General features: G+C 39.9%; 1 protein-coding gene across 1 annotated transcript; it reads left to right on the top strand.

The window, feature by feature from the left end:
- Positions 1-3,063: 3,063 nt before the first annotated feature.
- FEM1C (fem-1 homolog C) lies at positions 3,064-19,884 on the top strand. Its single transcript, XM_042874243.1, has 3 exons — positions 3,064-3,140; positions 3,318-4,054; positions 14,944-19,884. The coding sequence occupies exons 2-3, from the start codon at positions 3,511-3,513 to the stop codon at positions 16,251-16,253; spliced, it is 1,854 nt and encodes a 617-aa protein (XP_042730177.1). The 5' UTR covers positions 3,064-3,140; positions 3,318-3,510; the 3' UTR covers positions 16,254-19,884.
- Positions 19,885-20,223: the final 339 nt, after the last annotated feature.

Here is a 20,223-nt window from a genome sequence, read left to right as displayed (position 1 = left end):
GTACCACAAGGGAACTTGATGCCGGGGGAGTGCAGTTACTAATTCTATGTATATGTATATAGCCAGGTGTGTGTAATGCATTTTAATCAATTTTCTTTTTTTGTTGTTGTTGTTGTTATGTTTTGTTTGTATATATGTATATATATATTAAGCATGATGTAACGATGTAGAATAAGGGGTGGAATGTCATGGTTCTATGGGTTTTTTTGTTTTTTGTTTTTTTGTTTTTGGGTTTCAGTATTCCACATCAAAACATCATGTAGTGTACAGGGCATTAAAGTGTCACTGCCCCATTCCCAGGTACCTATCCCTGTACATTACAGCAGTCACGGGATCTGGCCCTTCCGGGTGGGGGGGCGCTCTCTTGCTGCCTGGCAGTGGGTGCTGGAGGGTGCTTTCCTAGCCGTTCGAAGCTTTTCAGGTTTGAACTCTCTCTCTCTCTCATCTTGAATGATTTATTAATCTCAATTTCAATTAAAATTGTACATATTGTGTTATCTTGTATTCCAATATTATAGTAAAATAAGTTTTCCTCCATAGATTGTTGCCGCTGCTCTTTTCCTCCCTTCCTTCCTTCCCATTTTTGTGGGACTGGGGTGGGGGGGGGAGGGCAGAGGCCTGTCACCCCTGTCACGGACATAGATTGATCTGTTCAACTCCGTGACAATGCACTATTGTAACTATATTGTAACTAGATTGATTACTATTTCCTTATTTATCTCTCCAATTTTTTAGTACAACTATAGAAAATTAGTGAGCCAAATACTGATGTGGCTTTCAGTGAGGTAAAATCTTAGCTCAGCTGACATTGTTGGAGGCAAAGTTTCATCTTTTCTCTCCAGAGCACATGGGCAGAGGTGCTCATTCACCTGCTGAAGTGAGGAATTAAAGGACCAGACCTCTCCCTCTTGGCCTGTGTCCACGCGTGAGCTACAGAATGTAATTCACCGTTGTGAATTAATGGCCCAGGGAGAAGGAAAGCTAACAGCTTGCAGAGTTGAAGCAGAGAAGGGCTTTCTACCATGCAGCCAAGCACAAACACTACTCAGGATATATGCAGGCTGGGGAGGGGTCAGAAGTTTCTCAAGCCTTCCCTCCAGCTTTGGGGCACAGGTTTACATCCTCTGGCCAGCTCACATGACACAGTCCTATACATTCTTCCTGATTTAACTCTTGGCCAGACCAGCCTGGGTAACTGAGTACTTCTTGAGATAGGACATGAGATATGTAAATGATGAAGAACAGCTGGAGCACACATCTGCCTTGCAAAATGCAGCACAGAAATGTAGGAATTAGCTCAGTATCTAGCAGAAGTATAGTCATGCTGGGGGGTACTCCATGGCCTGTGATGAAAAGTGGGATAAAAAATTTCAAGGGATCTCCATGTTAATAAAGACTTTTAGTGTCTACACTGAGAGCTGAGATACGGCTCCTTCATGAAGAAGCTGCAGGTTGCCATGAGGCCTCCCCTCAGTCTCCTCTCTGGGCTGAACAAACCAAGGGACCTCAGCTTCTCCTCATACATCTTCCTCTCCAGATCCTTCCCCATCTTTGTAGCCCTCCTTTGGCATTCCCCAATAGCTTTGCATCCTTCTTATATCATGGTGCCCAAAGCCACACACAGTGCCTGAGGTGAGGCCGCAGCAGTACAGGGACAGTCCCTCTCTCACTGGCAGTACTGGGTCTGTGCACCCCAGGGTACAACAGGCTCTTTGGCTGCCAGGGCACACTGCTGACTCAGCTTCAGCGTGCAATCAAACAGAACCTCCAGATCCCTTCCTGTGGAGCTGCTTCTCATCTCCCAGTCAGTAGATATAATCATGGCTGCCCCACCCAGGTGCAGAATCCATCACTTGCTCTTAAACTTCACGTGGCTGGTGGCTGCCAGGCCCATGTTTTGTCAGGAACTCTCTACAAGGCTTCTCAGCCATCAAGGCAGCCAACATCTCCTCCCAATTTAGTGTTGTCCACAAACTTAGTATGTCTCCAAGTCCTGAATCCAAGTCACTGATGAGAACACTGAAGAGAACAGTCTGTAAAATGGAGCCTTGCAGAACCCTTCGTGACTGGCTGCCAGCCTCATTCAATTCCATTTACAGAACACTTTAAGCATGAGACTTCTGCTAATTGTTCACCCATCACAGTATGTTTTTGTCGAGCTGTAGGCTGGGTATTTGGTCCAGAAGGATACTGTGAGAAACAGAAGTGGAAGTTTTGCTGAAATGCAAAAATATTACATTCATGGTCTTCTCTTGGTCATCTAGATGGGTGACCTTGTCATAAAAGCAGATTAAATTAGTTAAGCAGGACCTCCCTGTGTGAAGTCACGTTGGCTGTCACCAACTACTGCACTTTCAAATGTTTTTCAGTAACTCTCAGCACAACTGCTGCTACGTTTTATTTAACAATTTATTTCTGTTTAGATCCATTGGTTTATCACTTCCCTATTCCCTAAAGGGCAGACCTGCTCCCTTCCCCCCAGCGCACTACTTATATACACTGTGTGTATATGTTATATATATTATGTAACACTGTGTTATATACACAGCCCAATCCCATTGTAAACACTGTGAAAGCGCTTCCAGAACTTCACAAACGATTCCATGCTAACGGCACCTTCCTACCAGGATATTATTTTCGACGCTCAGCACGCACTTCCCTCTGTTCACATTCCCCCCACACACCGCTGATTAAAACTTGTAAGCCTTCAAATCACTCCTCAGTTCCATCCGCGTACCTCCCAAAGCTTCCCTACCCCTTTATAGCTCCCATTTACACGCTTTTGCCTTTTCCTTGACCCCACAACCCACACTAACAGCCTCCACCTCCAGGCGGGGCCCCACAGTGCTCACTGCGTCCCGCGCCACGCGGAGACCCGCCCCTTCCGCCCTCCGCCCCCCGCCCCCCGCCTTGCCGCTCTCCCGCGGCTGCGCAGTCCCTCCCTCCGTCCGCCCCCAGTGGCTGCCGGGCGCCCGCGCGGGTTCTTCATTGGCGGCGGTTCTGCCTGCTAGGCTACGCTGCGTCCTGGTGTGCGGCCGCGGCTGAGCGTCGGCGGCGGGCCGCGGTCTGTCATGGAGACGCTGGAACGGGGGCGGCGGGCGGCGGGAGCGTCCGCGTGAAAGCGGCGGCCCCGCGGGAAGGTAACCCTTGGTCCGGGCAGGGCGGTGGCGGTTGCGCTGCCGCGGGCAGGGCTCGGTCCGGCCGCCGTCCTGGGGCGGCGCTGCACGGCGCCGGGAGGGTCCGCGAGAGGCCGCTGGGTGGGTCGTGCTGGGTGTCTGCGGGAAGGGTGGAAGCATTCTGGATTGTTTTTCTTGCAGATCTGTCAAGGAGAGGCGGTGATTGGTCTGGACCTCGCTCACGGACTCCATGTTGTCCCGTCTAGGTGAAACCGACCCGAGAGAAATTGAGGGGCTTGCTGTTGAGCGGTTGTGCTGCCGGGAGGTTCGTGCTCGTGACTGAAAGAAAAGAAGCAGGCGTGCATCTGCCCGCAGCTGGAGAGGTGCAGGCTAGATGGATCTAAAGACAGCGGTGTTCAATGCAGCTCGTGAAGGCAAGCTGCGGCTCCTTTCCAAGTTACTGGCAAGCAAAACAAAAGAAGAGGTGGCCTTACTGATGTCAGAAAAAACCGATGGTGCCACACCACTTCTGGTGGCAGCCCGTTATGGTCACCTTGACATGGTGGAGTACTTGTTGGACCATTGCTCTGCATCCATAGAAGTTGGTGGTTCGGTGAGTTTTGACGGTGAGACCATTGAGGGAGCTCCACCGCTCTGGGCAGCGTCCGCTGCCGGCCACTTGAACGTGGTTCAGTCCCTGTTGGATCGTGGTGCTTCTGTCAACAACACAACCCTGACAAATTCAACGCCCCTCAGAGCTGCCTGTTTCGATGGCCACCTGGAGATAGTAAAGTACCTTGTGGAGCACAAAGCAGACCTGGAAGTATCAAACCGCCATGGGCACACGTGCTTGATGATTTCCTGTTATAAAGGCCACAAAGAAATTGCTCAGTATTTACTTGAAAAAGGAGCTGATGTTAACAGAAAAAGTGTCAAAGGTAAGTTGTTTTATGTTCCTAGATAGAATTACACCTTTAGGAGACTGTGAGAATCCAAAAATAGTCTCATGTAGATGAGGAAGAGATGAACTGTACTCAGCTATGTCGTTACTGTTTCTTCAGTGTACACTGTTAACACTGACAAGACAATTTATTTCTAGACTGATTAATATTATTAAGCCTCACATTCCTAAGATGACATATGAACTGACACCTACACACATGCAAAAAGCGCACAAACTTCTGCTGAGAACGACTGTTGGTTAATAGACTCAAGTACTCGAGTGTATAAGCATGTATTTCTAGCTTTTTAACGCTGTTTCTTAAAAAAAAAAAAAGCTGTACTTAAAATTGACTTGTGCCACTAAAACTGGAATAGAGAAAGATGTAAGAAAAGAGAAAAGAATCTTTCCTACTCTGTAAATAAATGAGAACTTTACTCTTCCCCCTCCTCTCCCTTCAAATTTTTGCATCTTTTTGGGACTTTATTTTTTTAAATGTTAGTAAACAAAAGTGTACATTACGATTTAAAAAAAGAAAAGTTGTTTCAGGTGACTGAGCAATAACATCAGGATATCTATGAAATAGAAGCAAAGTTATGCCCTTCACAATTCACACCATTGGCAGTCCTGCTGTTGCAGACTCAAAGTGAAAATTTGACTTTTTGGCTTCAGTAGGAATTGCATAGCCTGCTTGGCTGAAACACTGCTATGTTTTGCTATACATCAGAGTTTTATGTGGTTGTGATATTGGCCTAAAAAAGCGTGTCAAGTATTCCAGGTTGCAGTTAATTTTTATCTCACTGACCCAGGATTGTGTGTTTATTGTGTTTCAGTGGTTTATTTTATGTATTTTTTTCTCCGTGTGTGTGTGTGTATGTATATATATATATATATATATATATATATATATATATTTTTTTTTTTTTATAAATAAAAAATTTTTTTTTTTTTTTTTTTTTTGAGTAACACTTCCACTGCCTGTTTCTGGTTAACTTGTATCTGTTGGAAAATAATGCAGTTAATGGTTGATTCTGTCAAAATTTACTTTGTACGTGGATTATCATATTATACTGGTAAATGCCAAGCATGCAATTAATGTATTTGAAAAAGCTGTTAAGCAACTATACTCTATTTCAGCAAATCATGCAGACATGTGAGGGCTAACGTAAGCAAGATAACACAGATTTGTCATAAGTGTAGGCAGAGAAAAATAAATCCTCCTTTTTAAGGATTTAAGCTTACTTATGAATCATCTTGGACATGTGTTAGGACAAAAATGTCATTTTTCCTCAGAGTGTTCTCGGAACAACACATTGAGCATAAAATGTGCATCCTTCTTGGTTTTGAACAGAACCTGTTCCTTTTCACAATAGGTAAGGGCAGAACAGAGCTGTTAAGTATCTGATGTAATGGGGTGAGGGGGGACGGGGGGGGGCAGGAGGAGGAAATCTGAGTCTCATTCCCTTCATGTTGGTGAAGTAGACTTTGATTTGCTGCTTCTTCTTATCTTACTTTTCTACTCTGTTAGGGTTTTTTGTTTGCTTAAACAGCTGAAGGGCACTCCTGAGAGTTCTCTCCTTACTCTTCATTTCTGTCCTCATTCCTTGCTCTGTTTATGTCCTTTGGTTTCTGGTGTGATTCATACCTTAGGCACATAAGCAAAAGTTACTAAGGTGTAACTGCTCCCTGTTGATTTAAAAGTTGGATTGGATATGATTTAGGTTGTAATAATTCAGTACCTTGAGCTGCAGTACATCGGAATGATTCTGTGTGGATGATATCTCTTGGCCAGGTGTGGCTTGCCTTTTTGTTTTTAAAAGTTCTCTCTTATGTGACATGAGCATGCGTTTTGGCATCTTAAGGTGGTCAGATCTGTGAAGTTATTCAGTAAGCAGTGACAAGGTATAGCGAGAGAGTAAGTGCTGTAAAACCTGAACTTGAGAGATGAGAGAACAGAGCTGAGTAAAACTGAGTAGTATGTAGCAGCATGAGTGTCGCAGTGGCTGAGGCTCAACAAAGTAACCTTCAGAACTTTCTTTTGCAATGATATTCAACTGCAGTTAATTTCAAAGTGACTATTAAGAGCCACAGAATGGTGGAATGGCCTGAAATAAGCCATTGGTCCTGAAAAGGTCCTGAAAATGAGCCAATGGCCTGAAATGGTCCTGAAAAGGACCACAATGCTCATCGAGTTCCAACCCCCTGCTGTGTGCAGGGTCACCAACCACCAGACCAGGCTGCCCAGAGCCATATCCAGCCTGGCCTTGAATGCCTGCAGGGATGGGGCATCCACAACCTCCTTGTGCAACCTGTTCCAGTGCCTCACCACCCTCTGGGTGAAAAACTTCCTCCCTCACTCCATCAAAGTGTATTTTCCTGTTTCCAGCAGGATTTGTGCTACATTGTCGTATTCCACCTCTTCATTATTTTTTCTGTTTCTCCTCCCAGCTGTGTATTAAATAATTGGCAGAATGTAAGGCTAGGATAGTAGAAAGATGGAAGACTTGAGTGTTCTGCTCTTGAATAGTAGAACTTGTTCCTGTACCTGAGCTCTCTTTTTAGATAGCCCCCTTCCTGGGCCATTAATGGGGAAGCCTGCTGTTCTGTGAAAGATGTGAAAGCTGTATTTAATGTAAACTTTGTAGCACTTAGAATTACCAAGTTGTCTATAAAACCAAAGTGGTGCAGCTTCTCTAGATGTAGACCTGGAGAATTGCTGACTGTGGGAGTTTATTACATATTTTCTTACATATACTATTCTCCAAACCAGAAGGGAGTAGGGTTAAATTGCTTGATCTACCCACTGTATTTCTCCAACAGAATTTTATGTTGTAAGATAGGATTTTATTCACATTTTCAAAACTCTAAACATCTAGGGAGAAATGTGAAGGCATCTGTGTTGGCTGTTCCAGGGAGGAAATGAAATATATTCAGATGGAAAGCTGGAGTGTTTGCCTAGTTCATAGGCATTTCCAACACACTATTCCTGTCTTGAGAAGCTATAGAATAAAATGAATAGAAATGAGTGCTGCTCTGAAAGTAATGCCTCCTGTTTTATGCTGTTGGTCCAGAATATCAGAGGTGCATGGTGGTGGTATGGCAGTACTGTCAGGAAGACTCAACTTCTATTCCACTGAATTTTGTTGCTGTGCAACAGATAGCAGTGAAGGGACAGTATAAAAAATGGCATCTGACATGGAAGTGTGTGTGAAGCAAAGGTGTGGACCTGAATTTCTCCATGCAGAAAAAAAAATGGCACCTGTTGACATTCATGAATGCTTGCTAAATGTCAGTGGGGACTTAACAGTGGGTGTCAGCACAGTGAGGTGGTGAGAGGTGTGTTTCAGCAGTGGTGATAGTGGGTCACTTCTAGCACAGACTTTCAATGTGGCTTGCAGGCTGTATTTCACTCTAGGCAAAAATGCATAGCTAATGGTGGCAGCTATCTTGAAATGCAGCATTCTGTAGGAGAGAGTTTGCACTATCAAATAGCATTACTGTGCTCTTTGTATCTGTTGTAATTTCCTTGGAAGTAAACAGGAAGCATTACTTTTGGAGCAATCTACATATTAAAGTTTCAGTGTATAAAAAGTCTTGGGCAGCTACTAATCTGTTTATTTTTTCTTTATTTTTTTTCCAAAGAAAAGCTCTCATAATTTAAAGATGCTCCCAAGTTGCTTGTTAACAAGGAGATCAGAAGCAGATCTGGGTTTTCTTGTGAGAAGTTTGACTGCTGGTCGGTTGAGGAGGAACCTTCCATATTTTTGCTGCATGAAGTTTCCTGTTTGTCTGTATTGAGAATTCTGCAAATGATCTGTAGTTAAGAGGCAGTGCTCTTTTGCCATGTTAAGAATAGTCTTGTAGTTTCTTGAATACATCTTTCACTGGTGAATTTCTTCTAGTTGGTCAATACAGGGAGGAAAATGGCTACTGATGCACTTGAAGTGATAGCTGTCTTTGCTGTACCTTGTGATTACTGATTTGGATTCTCTTGGTGATAGGTATGGAGTTGTGTTTATTGGAATTGGGTTTTATATTTAAATCAAGTATTTCGTGTAATTATTTTGCCCTCTGACTGTTTTTAAGCAAATCTTGTAGTTGGAACTCCAGACAAAACATGTAGATCTTGCATTGCAAGGATCAGTTATACGTGCTCTGATACTCTGCATTATTCTTTATTTCCCCCGTCCAGGCCTGGTGCAGTAATAAATAATATAAATTCATTTGCTTGTTTGAAACTAACAAGTTAAACACACGAGTTAAGCACACAATTGCAGTCTGCTTTAGTTCTGCTATAGTAATGGGAGGGAATAATGTAGTGTTATCTTTGCATTTTCAGAGTACAACTAAAAATCTTGCTCTCCCTAGGTTGTTCTAGCCATAGCACAGAATTTGATTGGGATGACCTTATAAAATAACATGAAGGATGAGTATTGTTTACTTGGCTTGCTTATTCTGAAAGCCATGTAAGGATGCAGACCTCAGTCACTACAAGTTCTTTATCAAGAGTATTCAAACAGTAGTACTCTATTTCAGTTCCATTTTTTGTGTGGGAGCCTGGAAAGTGTAATGCTCAAAACTGTTGGGAATGGAAAAATCTTTAATTATTGTTTTAGCTTTTTAATTTCTCCTTGTTTTGGCTGAGCGCTGCATTTTTGGGTATTCTGTGTATGATGCGATGTGAACCTCAGCGGAAATGACTGTGAGTAAAATAAGGAAGATACAATTCAAAGAAATAAATCATCAGTTCCAACTAAAGAGGAGATTATAGTGAAATTAAATGGTTAACAACTGCTTTGTATTGTTAATCTTGACAATAGAAGTTATCCTGAAATACATTTGTGAGCAAGGGACGCAGTTATTCTTGTTATAGAATATCAAGAATCCACTAAAACTTATTAAGCTTAGCAGTTCTTTGCAATTTGCCCTTGATTTCTTTTTACAAGGAAGACCTACCTGGAGCATTTCTTTGTTACGCATACTGTGTGTAAATAATGTGAAAGTTTACCTTATTTGTATGTTACAGTGCGGTATATCTTTTTTTAATAAAAAAAAAAAACAAACAGTACAGCTGCTGAAGGATTTAATTGCTTCCAGTGCTGTACTGAAAATCAGTGTTACACAAACAATTTCATTTCAAAAAAACTGATTAACTTAATCTGTAAGGATGCTTGAGTAGATACACATGGCTAGTTTTCCACACTAGTCAGTCATTCTAATTAAATCTTTTTTTCTACGATGTGTAATGTTCAGCAGCTTAGTATCCATTCTCACAAACAGATCCTGGATATGAAGTCAGATTGGTAAAACATTTTAATACAAGTTTTACTACCAGAAATCTGGTCTTTTTTTTCCATCCTGTTAGGAAGTGAGTGTACTTAATGTGGGTTGCAAATCAAGTCTAATAATTTTCTGTGTCACTGCCTTGCTTTCTTTTCATTCCTGTGTCACAAGTCTATTCTGGGAATTACTTCTTTCTGACATAGAAAGAGACGACCTCATTATAAATTTGAATCCCTACCCAAATGAGTGTTTTTTAGCACTGGAGACCTAGGGATTTGATCTGTGGTATGGAAGATGTTTTTGTAATGCTTGTGATATGTTAAAAAAGTATCAAAAGAAAAAAGCAGGCAGTAATGATGAGAAATGACTAGCTTTTTCCCTAATCTTTTCTCGCAAGGTTTGGGGAGACCAGAGGTGGGAGTTACTTGCTTTTCATTTTGTTACGGTTTTTAATTAGAATAAGTTATTAGGTAGTGTAAGAGTAATTTTTTCTTATTACAGACAGAAAGTTGTATTAGCAATGTAGTGTCCCAGCAGTAGATCTCTAGCAAAGAACTACCCAGCATACCGTAACACTGCCAGTTCTGTTTTCTTCCTGTGCAAAAATGATGAGCCTCCCATGTTCTTGTAACATCTGCTGTCTTCTATATGTGATTAAATTCCTGCAAATGATTTCAGAATTGAAAATAGACTAGCAGCATTTAGTAATATATCATTTGAAATATCATCCACAACTTTAAGAGAAACAATAAAAATACCCAAACTTGCAAAAAAATATGTCAAATTCAAGTTTTGCCACTTAGAAAGTTGCTTACCAAAGTATGACTTTCAAATGCCTTTCTTTAAGTCTTTTTAATACAGCAGTAGATATGTTTCTTTTAGTAATTGCTAAATAAGTAATGTTACAGGTGTTGGACTGGTTAGCTTCTGAAATGCATAGATAACACATAGCTATGTTTATTCCTGTCACTGGAGATGGTGCAGTATTTTTGAAATGGATGGAATTTTTAAAGTCAGAATAATGGTTTATCACACTTATTTGAACTGTTCATAGAATCACAGAATGGCCTGGGCTGGAAAGTACCCCAAGAATCACCAAGTTCCAGGCCTTCTGCCACACACAGGGCCACCAACCTCCCCATTTAATACCAGCCCAGGCTGCCCAGGGCCCCATCCAACCTGGCCTTGAACACCTCCAGGGACGGGGCATCCACAGCCTCTCAAGACAGCCTGTTCCAGCACCTCACCACTCTCATAGTGAAGCACTTCCTCTTGACATCCAATCTGAACCTTTCCTCCTTGAGCTTGAAACCATTCTCCCTTGTTCTACCACTATGTGATAAATGTTGATTCTCCTCCTTTTTTTTTTTTTTTTTTATCCTCTTTTAAAACCTGAAAGGCTGCAGTAAGATCTTCTCACAGCCTTCTCTTCTCCAGGCTGAACAAGCCCAGCTCCCTCCACCTGCCTTCATAGCAGAGAAATTCTATTTCCTATACAGTATGTAGGATATAGGCTTGATATCTTTAATGTTGCTGTCACAATGTCTTTTAATTATTTCAGTGCTACCTTCTTGTTATTGCACTTTTACTATCTAGTGATAGTAAGTGAGATGTAGATATTAAAAATTGATGGTAATGATCTTCCTTTATTAGCATACACATTGTGGTCTTCAAGCCCTACTACAGTATAGGTAGCTAAAAAGTTACCCTCATTCTGATAATGCTAATAGTAACCAGTGTTAGGTCCTGCACAACGTCCTTATTTCTAAATTGAAGAGATGGGTTTAAAGGTTGCGCTATTCAGTTGATAAGGAATTAGCTGGAAGTTCGCAGTAGTAAGAGAGCTACTGAGCTGGAGAGCTGTGGTCAGTGGCTCTGTGTCCAGGTGGAGGCCAATCACGAGCGCTGTCCTCCAAGCTCTGCCTTGGGACCAGAACTCTTTTCTACCTTTGTCAGAGTCCTGGGTGATGGCACTGAGTGCACCCTCAGCAAGTTTGCAGGTGGCACTGAGTTGAGTGGTGCAGTTGACACAACAGAAGGAAGGGATGCCATCGAGAGGGACCTGAACAGCCTTGGGTCCATGTAAAGCTCATGATGTTCACTGAGGCCAAGTGCACTTGGCTCAGCGCCGTCCCAGCTATGAGTAGAGACTGGGAGAGGAGCTCCTTGAGAGTTGACCGGCTGAGAAGGACCTGGGGGTCCTGGCAGATGACAAACCACATGAGCCAGCAGTGTGTGCTTGCAGCTGGAAAGCCAACGCTCTCCCAGGATGCATTAAAAGAGTGGCCAGGAGGGCAATGGAGGTAATTGTCCCTCTCTGCTCTGCCCTTGTAAGGCCCGACTGATGGAAAAGTTTCAAGAGCAGCAGCTGTTTGTTGATGGATCTACAGTATGTAGTACAAATAGCTTTGTGGATCCTACTCTCAAAGCCAGCAAAATATTTAATCATTGAAGCACTTGTGAGTCCAGTATTACTAATGTATTTTGTCTTTAGTATAGTTAAGAGGAAAAAAATGTCATAGCCTAAAATGTTGACCTGAAGGTAGGAAGCAGATGCAAATTCCTGAGTTCCTGAGCACTGCTTTGAGTGGGGACCTGGGCTTGAAGTGGCTGTATTAACTGATGATTCAGGCAGCACCCAGATGCATCTAGTTTTGCTTTCATCAGTAAGTGCAGATGGCCTTAGGAATCAGCCAGTCTGTAGTTATGGTTTGAATGATGTAATTGCATTTTTAAATAGATTTTCTGTGGCGTAGCCAGACAACACACATAATGTATGTGTTGGCAAGTTTCACTAATTTTCTCTACTTTTTTACTTCATGCCGTCTTAGGAGTTTAGAGGTCAGATGCTCCTATACCTACTGAGTTACCAAAATACAGAGAGAGGGAATTAAATTTGTTTAGCTATGCTTGCCAGACTTATAATCTGCCTGAATTTGGGAAAATCTGTTCTTGTAGTTGGAAAATTTGTTGGTCTTAATAGCACTCTCCATTAGTGACAATAATTGACTACAGTATTAAAGCTTGAAAATCACTTGTCAGTGTGTGAGCTGGATTTAGCTTCAGAAGTCTTGATCTAATAGATAATTTCGGGCACCATTTTGAGTTGGATGTCTTTATCTGCTTACTTGTTTTACTTCTCAGTAGATGATAGTGAAGTAATTGTCCACCATTGGAAAATTTATTTGGAAAAGAACACTTTGCAAGTTCGCTGTCTGAAATCAGATACTGTCTCTTGTTTGGAACTTGTACTTAAAATACTGGTTGATGGGCAAAATACATCCATAGCTATTTTTCTGCTGCAATTGCAGCTTTTTGAACTTTTAAGGTTTAGCATTTGAAAAGAGTTGTTTGTGCTTCTCTGTATGAATTTGATTAGGATGGCAGCAATTTATTTTTGTTGTTATTTGGCGTGCTTGAGTTGAGATTGTTAGTCCTAAAAAGCAGCCGTTTGTCCTTTCCTTTATTTTCCTGTCTGTTGGAAATGAAAGCAAGAATGACGTATTGAAAGTGCTGTCGGATGGGTTGCAAGCTGATTTGAGGAAGAAGCAGCAAACTAATTTTCAAGTGAAGCTTTGAGAAGTGAGAGTGAGAAGGGGCAGTGATTGAGGTAGTTACGGAGGAATCAAGATAGAAGGCTCTGTGTCCTTTATAACATTTTTGTCTAAACAAACCATGAATCTACGGATTTTTGCTATCTGCCAACAGCCATAGAAGTGTTGGATGAATATTTCCTTGTCTCAGCAGTGTACCAACATGTAAAAGCGTACTACCACACAATAAACTGTTACTTGATGTATAGCGACTGCTTTGCACTGTGGATCTAGATCATCTGGTTCTGCTGGTGATAGGGAGGCATGAATTTACAGGAAGTTATCACAGTCTTCGCAGATAATTGTGAATTTTGCTTCTGTAGGGTTTTTCTTCATACTTCAATTTTGTATCTGTTATTTTCTTTTTAGGAAGTAAATGCTCTTAAGTCATATTCTGAAAAGCTGGGAGATTTAAATTTGTGGAGATCTACATGAATTCTCAGAAGGGTAGTAATAAAGGGAAAGATTATTTTTATTTCTGAAATGTAATTTGTAAGTGTGAATCATTTTTTCATGTATGTAGAGACATTCACAGTGCCAACTTCATACATTTTGTGTCTCAATTTACTGTATTTAAAGCAGGAGAAAGTAGAATGGGAGATAAAAGCTCAACTTAGTTTGCTTATATACAGACTTCAGCTCTTAGATGTCCAGATTAACATTTCATTAGTTAAAATATTCAGTTCATTCCTTTTTTTTACAAATCATCTCTCAGGAGAAGAAAAAAAGTTAAGAAAAAAAAAAAAACCAACAAAACCTAAGCTAAATGTGTGCTTTTCCAAACATTGCATTAAAATTTCAAGACTGTTGCTTTGTTTCCTAACCTGCTGTCAGTCTCATGAGGGCCTAGGGGTACAACAAAGCCTGCTCCAAATTGCTGTCTTGTTGGCATACAAAAGCCTAACAGAAATGTAAATGAGACAGTTCTGTGAAATTTCTCTCTCATTTTTTTAAAAGCAAAATCCAGTGACTGTGATCTTGGAAAAGATCTTGGTTGGGAGTGTGGAAACTTACTGACGGTGTAATAGAGATGGATGATCTGGCAATCAGTTAATTAGGATTTCACAGTGCTAATAATATTTAAAAAAAAAAAAAAAAAAAAAACCTAATGGAAGCAATAGGAACAAGTTACATGAGCTTTCTGTTAATTATTTTCGTATTGCTTAGTGGGAGGCTGAAAAGTTAAGTCAGAATCTGTAGTATTCATAATACAGTGTGGGTTTTACTTGTGGTTGTTTCTGAATTCCACAGTGTGAGGTTCTGTACTGGTGGAGGGGATCAGGAAAGCTTATCCACCTCAGTCACTTCTCAGTGATGTATTTGTGTGTGAAACTGGGCAAAGTTATTTGAAATGTAGTAGTTCAATATTTAACTGTTGTGTCTAATGTTATTTTTAATTAGCTTAGTATGTTATTTTTAATCAGATGGTACTGGTGCATGCTACAGCTTTCTCTATAATTTTTAAGACTAGAGCCCTCTTAACTTACAAACTATGCAGTGGCAGGCATAGAAAAATAATCTGAATGTAAATAAGATTCTGTGTGCTGTGTTGAAGGAATTTTCTTACTGTGTTAGCTCACCTTCAGCTTTCATACAGATAACGTTATTTTTAATCATTGGTGAAGATAGGGAGGAAGAAAACTTGACAGGTGAAGAAGGAAGAAGAAAGCATGAAGATAACAAACTTCAGAGTTTTTTGCTTCCTCTTTAGAAGCAAATCTAGAAGAAAAATCTCATGTGTAGTGGGGAAGTCTGTTTTAATTTTCTCTTTATGAATGAGACAGAAAGGCCCGTAAGATTTGCCTAATTCCGTCAGTAATATCAAGCATTCTGATTCCTTTAACTGCCTTTGTAATCTCGATGTTTTAGTCAGATCTTAAAAATATTTTAACTGCCTGCAAAGCCTTTCATGTTGCATAAATGTCAAAACAGACCTTTTAAAACGGTTAAAGCAGTAGGATTTAGCCTATGATTTGATTGTTTGTGTAACTGATTTTCTTCTCTTGTGTAGGAAACACCGCACTACATGATTGTGCAGAATCTGGCAGTTTGGAGATCATGAAGATGCTTCTCAAGTATTGTGCTAAAATGGAAAAGGATGGTTATGGAATGACTCCACTTCTGTCAGCTAGTGTGACAGGCCACACAAATATTGTGGACTTTCTGACCCAGCATGTGCAAACCAGTAAGGCTGAATGCATAAATGCTCTGGAACTTCTAGGAGCAACGTTTGTTGACAAAAAGAGAGATCTTCTTGGTGCTTTGAAGTACTGGAAGCGAGCTATGGAAATGAGATACAGTGATAGAACTAATATCCTGAGCAAACCAGTGCCACAAACACTAATTATGGCCTATGCTTATGCTAAAGAGGTAAACAGCTCGGAAGAGCTAGAAAATCTTATCGCTGACCCTGATGAGATGAGAATGCAAGCTCTGTTAATTAGAGAACGTATTCTGGGCCCATCTCACCCAGATACATCCTACTATATTAGATACAGAGGTGCTGTCTATGCGGACTCTGGGAACTTTAAGCGTTGCATCAACTTGTGGAAATACGCGTTGGACATGCAGCAGAGCAACCTAGATCCTCTGAGCCCTATGACATCCAGCAGTTTACTGTCATTTGCTGAGCTTTTCTCCTTCATGCTGCAGGATAGGGCGAAAGGCCTACTAGGCACTACTGTTACATTTGAGGATCTGATGGGTATACTGTGCAAAAGTGTTCTTGAAATAGAGCGGGCCATGAAACAAACCCAGTGTCCTCCTGATCCAATACAGCTGAACAAAGCCCTTGCCATCATTTTGCATTTAATTTGCTTGTTGGAGAAGGTACCTTGCAGTTCAGAACAGGAGTATTTTAAGAAACAGACTATTTATAAGTTTCTTAAGCTTCAGCCTAGAGGGAAGAATAACTTCAGTCCACTTCACCTTGCTGTTGACAATAGTACTACATGTGTGGGTCGCTACCCAGTTTGTAAATTCCCTTCTCTACAAGTAACTGCTATCTTGGTGGAATGTGGTGCTGATGTAAATGTCAGAGACTCTGATAACAATAGTCCATTGCACATTGCTGCACTGAACAATCATCCAGACATAATGAATTTTCTCATTAATTCAGGTTCACACTTTGATGCCACAAACTCACATAGAAAAACTGCTAGTGATTTGCTGGATGATAAAGAAATAGCCAAAAACTTAATCCAGCCCATAAATCATATTACACTGCAGTGTCTTGCTGCTCGTGTCGTAGTGAATCGTAACATACGCTACACAGGCCACATCCCTGAAAAACTAGAGAACTTTATTTTGCTCCATAGATGATAGTATGAAATGCCAGAGCACTGTTTTCTCTTAAGCACGACTAGGTGACAATGTTTTGCTTTGAACAATGTTGTGATACACCAGCATTCTCTTAGCTTGCTCCATCTTGCTTTCATTAGCTAAAGCATTGTTAGCATCAGTTTGGCAGAGTTGGTTACCTGGTATTTAATGTATGCCATATATTATATTTTGTGAGTTAATTAGAAATGAAATGCCATATTTAGACTTAAAACTGTTTGCCAAAGGCTTGTCTATTTTGGTCTTAATTGCCTGATGGCTGTTTGGAACTGAGTTGAGTGTTTTCCACTGAAGTCTTATACTATAACTGTCGTATGGATTTTATACACTTGGAAGGTCATCTTTTTTTTTTTTTCTTGAGCATTTCTACTCTCTTCTTTTTTATGGACTCACTGTAAAACTGTTTAAGTTGGATGGACTTGTTAACATTTGCAACAACCATAAGTGCTTTTATCTTTTCTATGCACTAGTTGAGTTACGACTGTTGCGTGTGAGCATACTTCTATGCAGCACTTGGCCAATTTTGAACTAAATGTACATTTCATTTTGCAGTTCGTTTGGAGATTTTGTGAGAATGCTGGCTTCATAGTATGACACATTTTGAAACTAATTATCAGTTCTCCACACTTAGATTTTACTTCTCTGAGTGCTGTAACTGAGGTTTCTTTCCTCTTGATCCTCAGGAGATTTGAGCTAAGTTTAGGAGAAGAAACTCTTTCACGTGATAATTTCCCTGAACTTTAAATCTGAAAATCATTCTGTTGCATCATACAGTTAGGGGAAGGGTCTTCATTATATACAAGTGACACCTTCCCCTTTGCAGTCATGTCTTGCTTGTGCTGGTTATGTGACTAGATGTGAAGTTTGTTCAAAGTTTAACTGCAGACTTAATACACTTTAATGAGAAGTAGATCAAATGAATGCTGTAGTTTAAATTTACAAATCAACTTTAGCTACAAAAGAAACTAAAGCATGTTGGTGGCATGACGCTTATCAGTCCAGGTTTAGACGTCACTTAACATTATTTTGACTGTGTGGCTGTATGGCAAGGTATTGGAAGTTCTATAGAAGTGTCCCTTTTTTTCATTTGGAATATCTTTATAAATATTTGCATGTTCTTTTCTCTAGTGTGTCAGCTATACTTTAAAAAAAAAAAGCAGAGGTTCTGTTGTGTATAAAGCTCCTGATGAAAGTACCTATTTTTATAATATTTGCACAACAGCTTAGCTTTTACAACAGAAAGGGCTCTTTTGACTTGTTAAATCTATAAATGGAGATCATAAATGTGCAATTCAGGTAATTAATATAATTCAGCACTTTACTGTTGATTAATAGTAGATTATATTATGGCACATTAGCCCTGTGAATGTCTTGAAGTGAAATTCAGTTCTGTTGATTAGAATACGCTTGTAAGTTTCTTAGCCTAGCATATTGGATATTGTTAAGGCTTCATTCCACTGGTGGGTAGTAAGCATACCTATGGGCTTCTTGCTCCAGAGTTTCAGTAAGTTGGCTTATGGCTTTCGACAGATTTGTAGAAATTTAAAGGACAAATTAACTAGATAAAGCTATTATAGAAGAGTAATTTTTTATTTTCTAACCTTATGTTGGAACATCTTTAAGTTGAGGAAGAATGTATCTTGAGGGAATGTTAGAATAGTTCTTCATTGCTTTCTGACATTTTTGGGGTTCTTTTTAAAGTGTACACTACTAGCTTGGTCATTCTTGAAAAAAATACTGGAATGCTTTTAAACAAAGATATGTTGAAAGTGCCATTGGTGTATTGCCACTTTTAGGGTTTACTAAAAGTGACTTCCACCTGTTTATCCCACGCCACATGTACACTTTTGAAAGTCTGGGAATGAAGAAATCCAGATAAGGCAATGTATTTGGAAGGTAAACAATTGAATTAGCTGGCTTTTTCTGGTTTCTGATTATTAAAACGTGTGCCACCCAAATTGTCCTTTGTGAGAACAACAGCTTGACTTTTATACTCCTTATTTTTATTTTTTATGCTTCTCTACTACTTTGTAAGTAGAGGCAATCAAGAAATGATGCCACAGTACAAATAATCCATGTTATTATACCAAGTCATAAACGTACTTCTCTTTCTATAGGTTACAATTTATTGGTTCTATAAATAGACAGATTTTAACATCTTTGGAATTTTTTAATACTCTGGAATCTTACTTGGTGTTCTTTGTTTAAATTTGTGTTCATAATTTTCTAATAACCAGTTTAAAATGAGTTATTTGGACATGGTTAGCCTAGAAATACAATCTCAAAAAAGTTTACTGTTAGCAAACAATATTTGTTCTATTGAGTGGAAGACATTTCCAAAATGGTTGGAAAGCAGATGGTCATTAAATATATGTAAATCCAGTGGAGACTAAGTTTTCAGGAAGGCCTATTCTGTGAACTACTTGCTTTAATTTTAAAAACTGTCTTATGTGATAAAGTACTGATTTATTGTGTACAGTTCTGTCTAAATACCTGTTGATATGTCAATTCTGAAGCGCATCAGCTCCATTCAGAAGTCAATTTTTCATGATGTTGAGGCTATCTGCTGAACTCAGTGTTGTGATTTTTGCCAGATACTTGATGCATTTAATTGTCTTTTCCATTTCCTTCTTGACCTGTATGTTTACATTAGTCTTTAATTTTTGCTTCATTTAAAAAAAAAAAGAAGTCAGTACAGGGCCTGTGTCAGATGATACATTATGGATTAATTTCAGGATTTTTTGATCAGGAGAGGCATGGCAGGCCTTGTCATGTATGCTCGTACTGTTGTGGCCAGTGCTGATGGGAAGTAACAGATTTTCTTTCAGCTCCTGATTCAGGCCAGTGTTGTCTCCACTGCAATCTAGATATCAACCTTCTGGACAAAAGGTTTTGTTTTGCTTTTAAGTCTTATTACTCATTCAGAGGTGGCAGTAAAATGATTTTAGTGAAGCCTATTGATGTTATATGCAATAGTACAACTAGCTGAACTTGATGTGTTCAGGGCAATGAACTAATGAGCATTCAGAATACAGTTTTTTGTTGTAACTTTAACTATTCTTGTCATAGCTGAGCTTCTCTCTGGTGAAGTGTGCAGTTCCAGAGCTACCAGCACAAAAAATGTTGAGAACACTGTGGAAAAAAAAATTGCAATGCTCAGCAAGGGTGACACAGGTTTTAAAACTGATTAAGCAGTTTACAAGTGCAAAGATACCTCCTTGCTTGTTAAGACCTCTTTAAGGTGTATTTTGGGGATTATGAGGAGGGAGCAGGGATAGAAATTCTCATTGGCGTTTTTCTTCTATTCTTCTTGGGCTTCAACAGAAATACTTCAGCCAGGTAGATGAACAGTACTGTAGTAAAAAGTGAGATGCTGTTCTTATCAAATTCTAAGATTATGTTCCTGCTCTTGTATCATACTGGTAACAAGGTTCCAGCTGTCTGTGATGTCTGTGTTCTTTTTAAGTGCAATATGCATGCACTTTCTGAAATGCAAGGCAACAATTCGTTTTCGTTTGTACTCTGCAGCAGTCCCTGGCTAGGAAGCTATTTTGTGTATTTCTGAAGTCCTCAAAAAGTTCTCTCTTAATAAATGTTTTGCAGCTCATTGAAATTAAACTTTCAATTTTTTTTTATAAAACACTTAAAATGTAATAAAAAAAAAAAAAAATTAAAAAAAGGAAGGAAAAAAAAAAAAAAAAAAAAAGGAATAGAATGCCATAGCAAAATCTTTACAAAAGTATTTTAAAAGGGGATAAAAATGTGCCTCTCCTCAGTTTTATATTGACTGCAAGGTGATGGTGACAGAACATGACTACTGTTGAAAGATCTTCCTCAAGCTTTAGAATATACAGAGTGGAATGCATGTTATACTCTGGAATGTGTTGACGGATGTGTCCATGTAGAATTAACGCTGATTTCTATTTTCTGTGACTGCAATAAAGTCAAGTGG

Source organism: Lagopus leucura, unplaced genomic scaffold (assembly GCF_019238085.1).
Source record: "Lagopus leucura isolate 7727_CA_CO unplaced genomic scaffold, USGS_WTPT01 Super-Scaffold_54, whole genome shotgun sequence".
Taxonomy (NCBI): Eukaryota; Metazoa; Chordata; class Aves; order Galliformes; family Phasianidae; genus Lagopus; species Lagopus leucura.
Note: the sequence above shows the minus strand (reverse complement) of the source record. Positions and strands in the feature narration are given on the sequence as shown.

Excerpts from the sequence above, each read along its gene's own strand:
- FEM1C (XM_042874243.1), top strand. The coding sequence starts at position 3,511 with ATGGATCTAAAGACAGCGGTGTTCAATGCAGCTCGTGAAGGCAAGCTG. Across the intron at positions 4,055-14,943 it reads TAACAGAAAAAGTGTCAAAG|GAAACACCGCACTACATGAT; the intron begins GTAAGTTGTTTT and ends TCTCTTGTGTAG.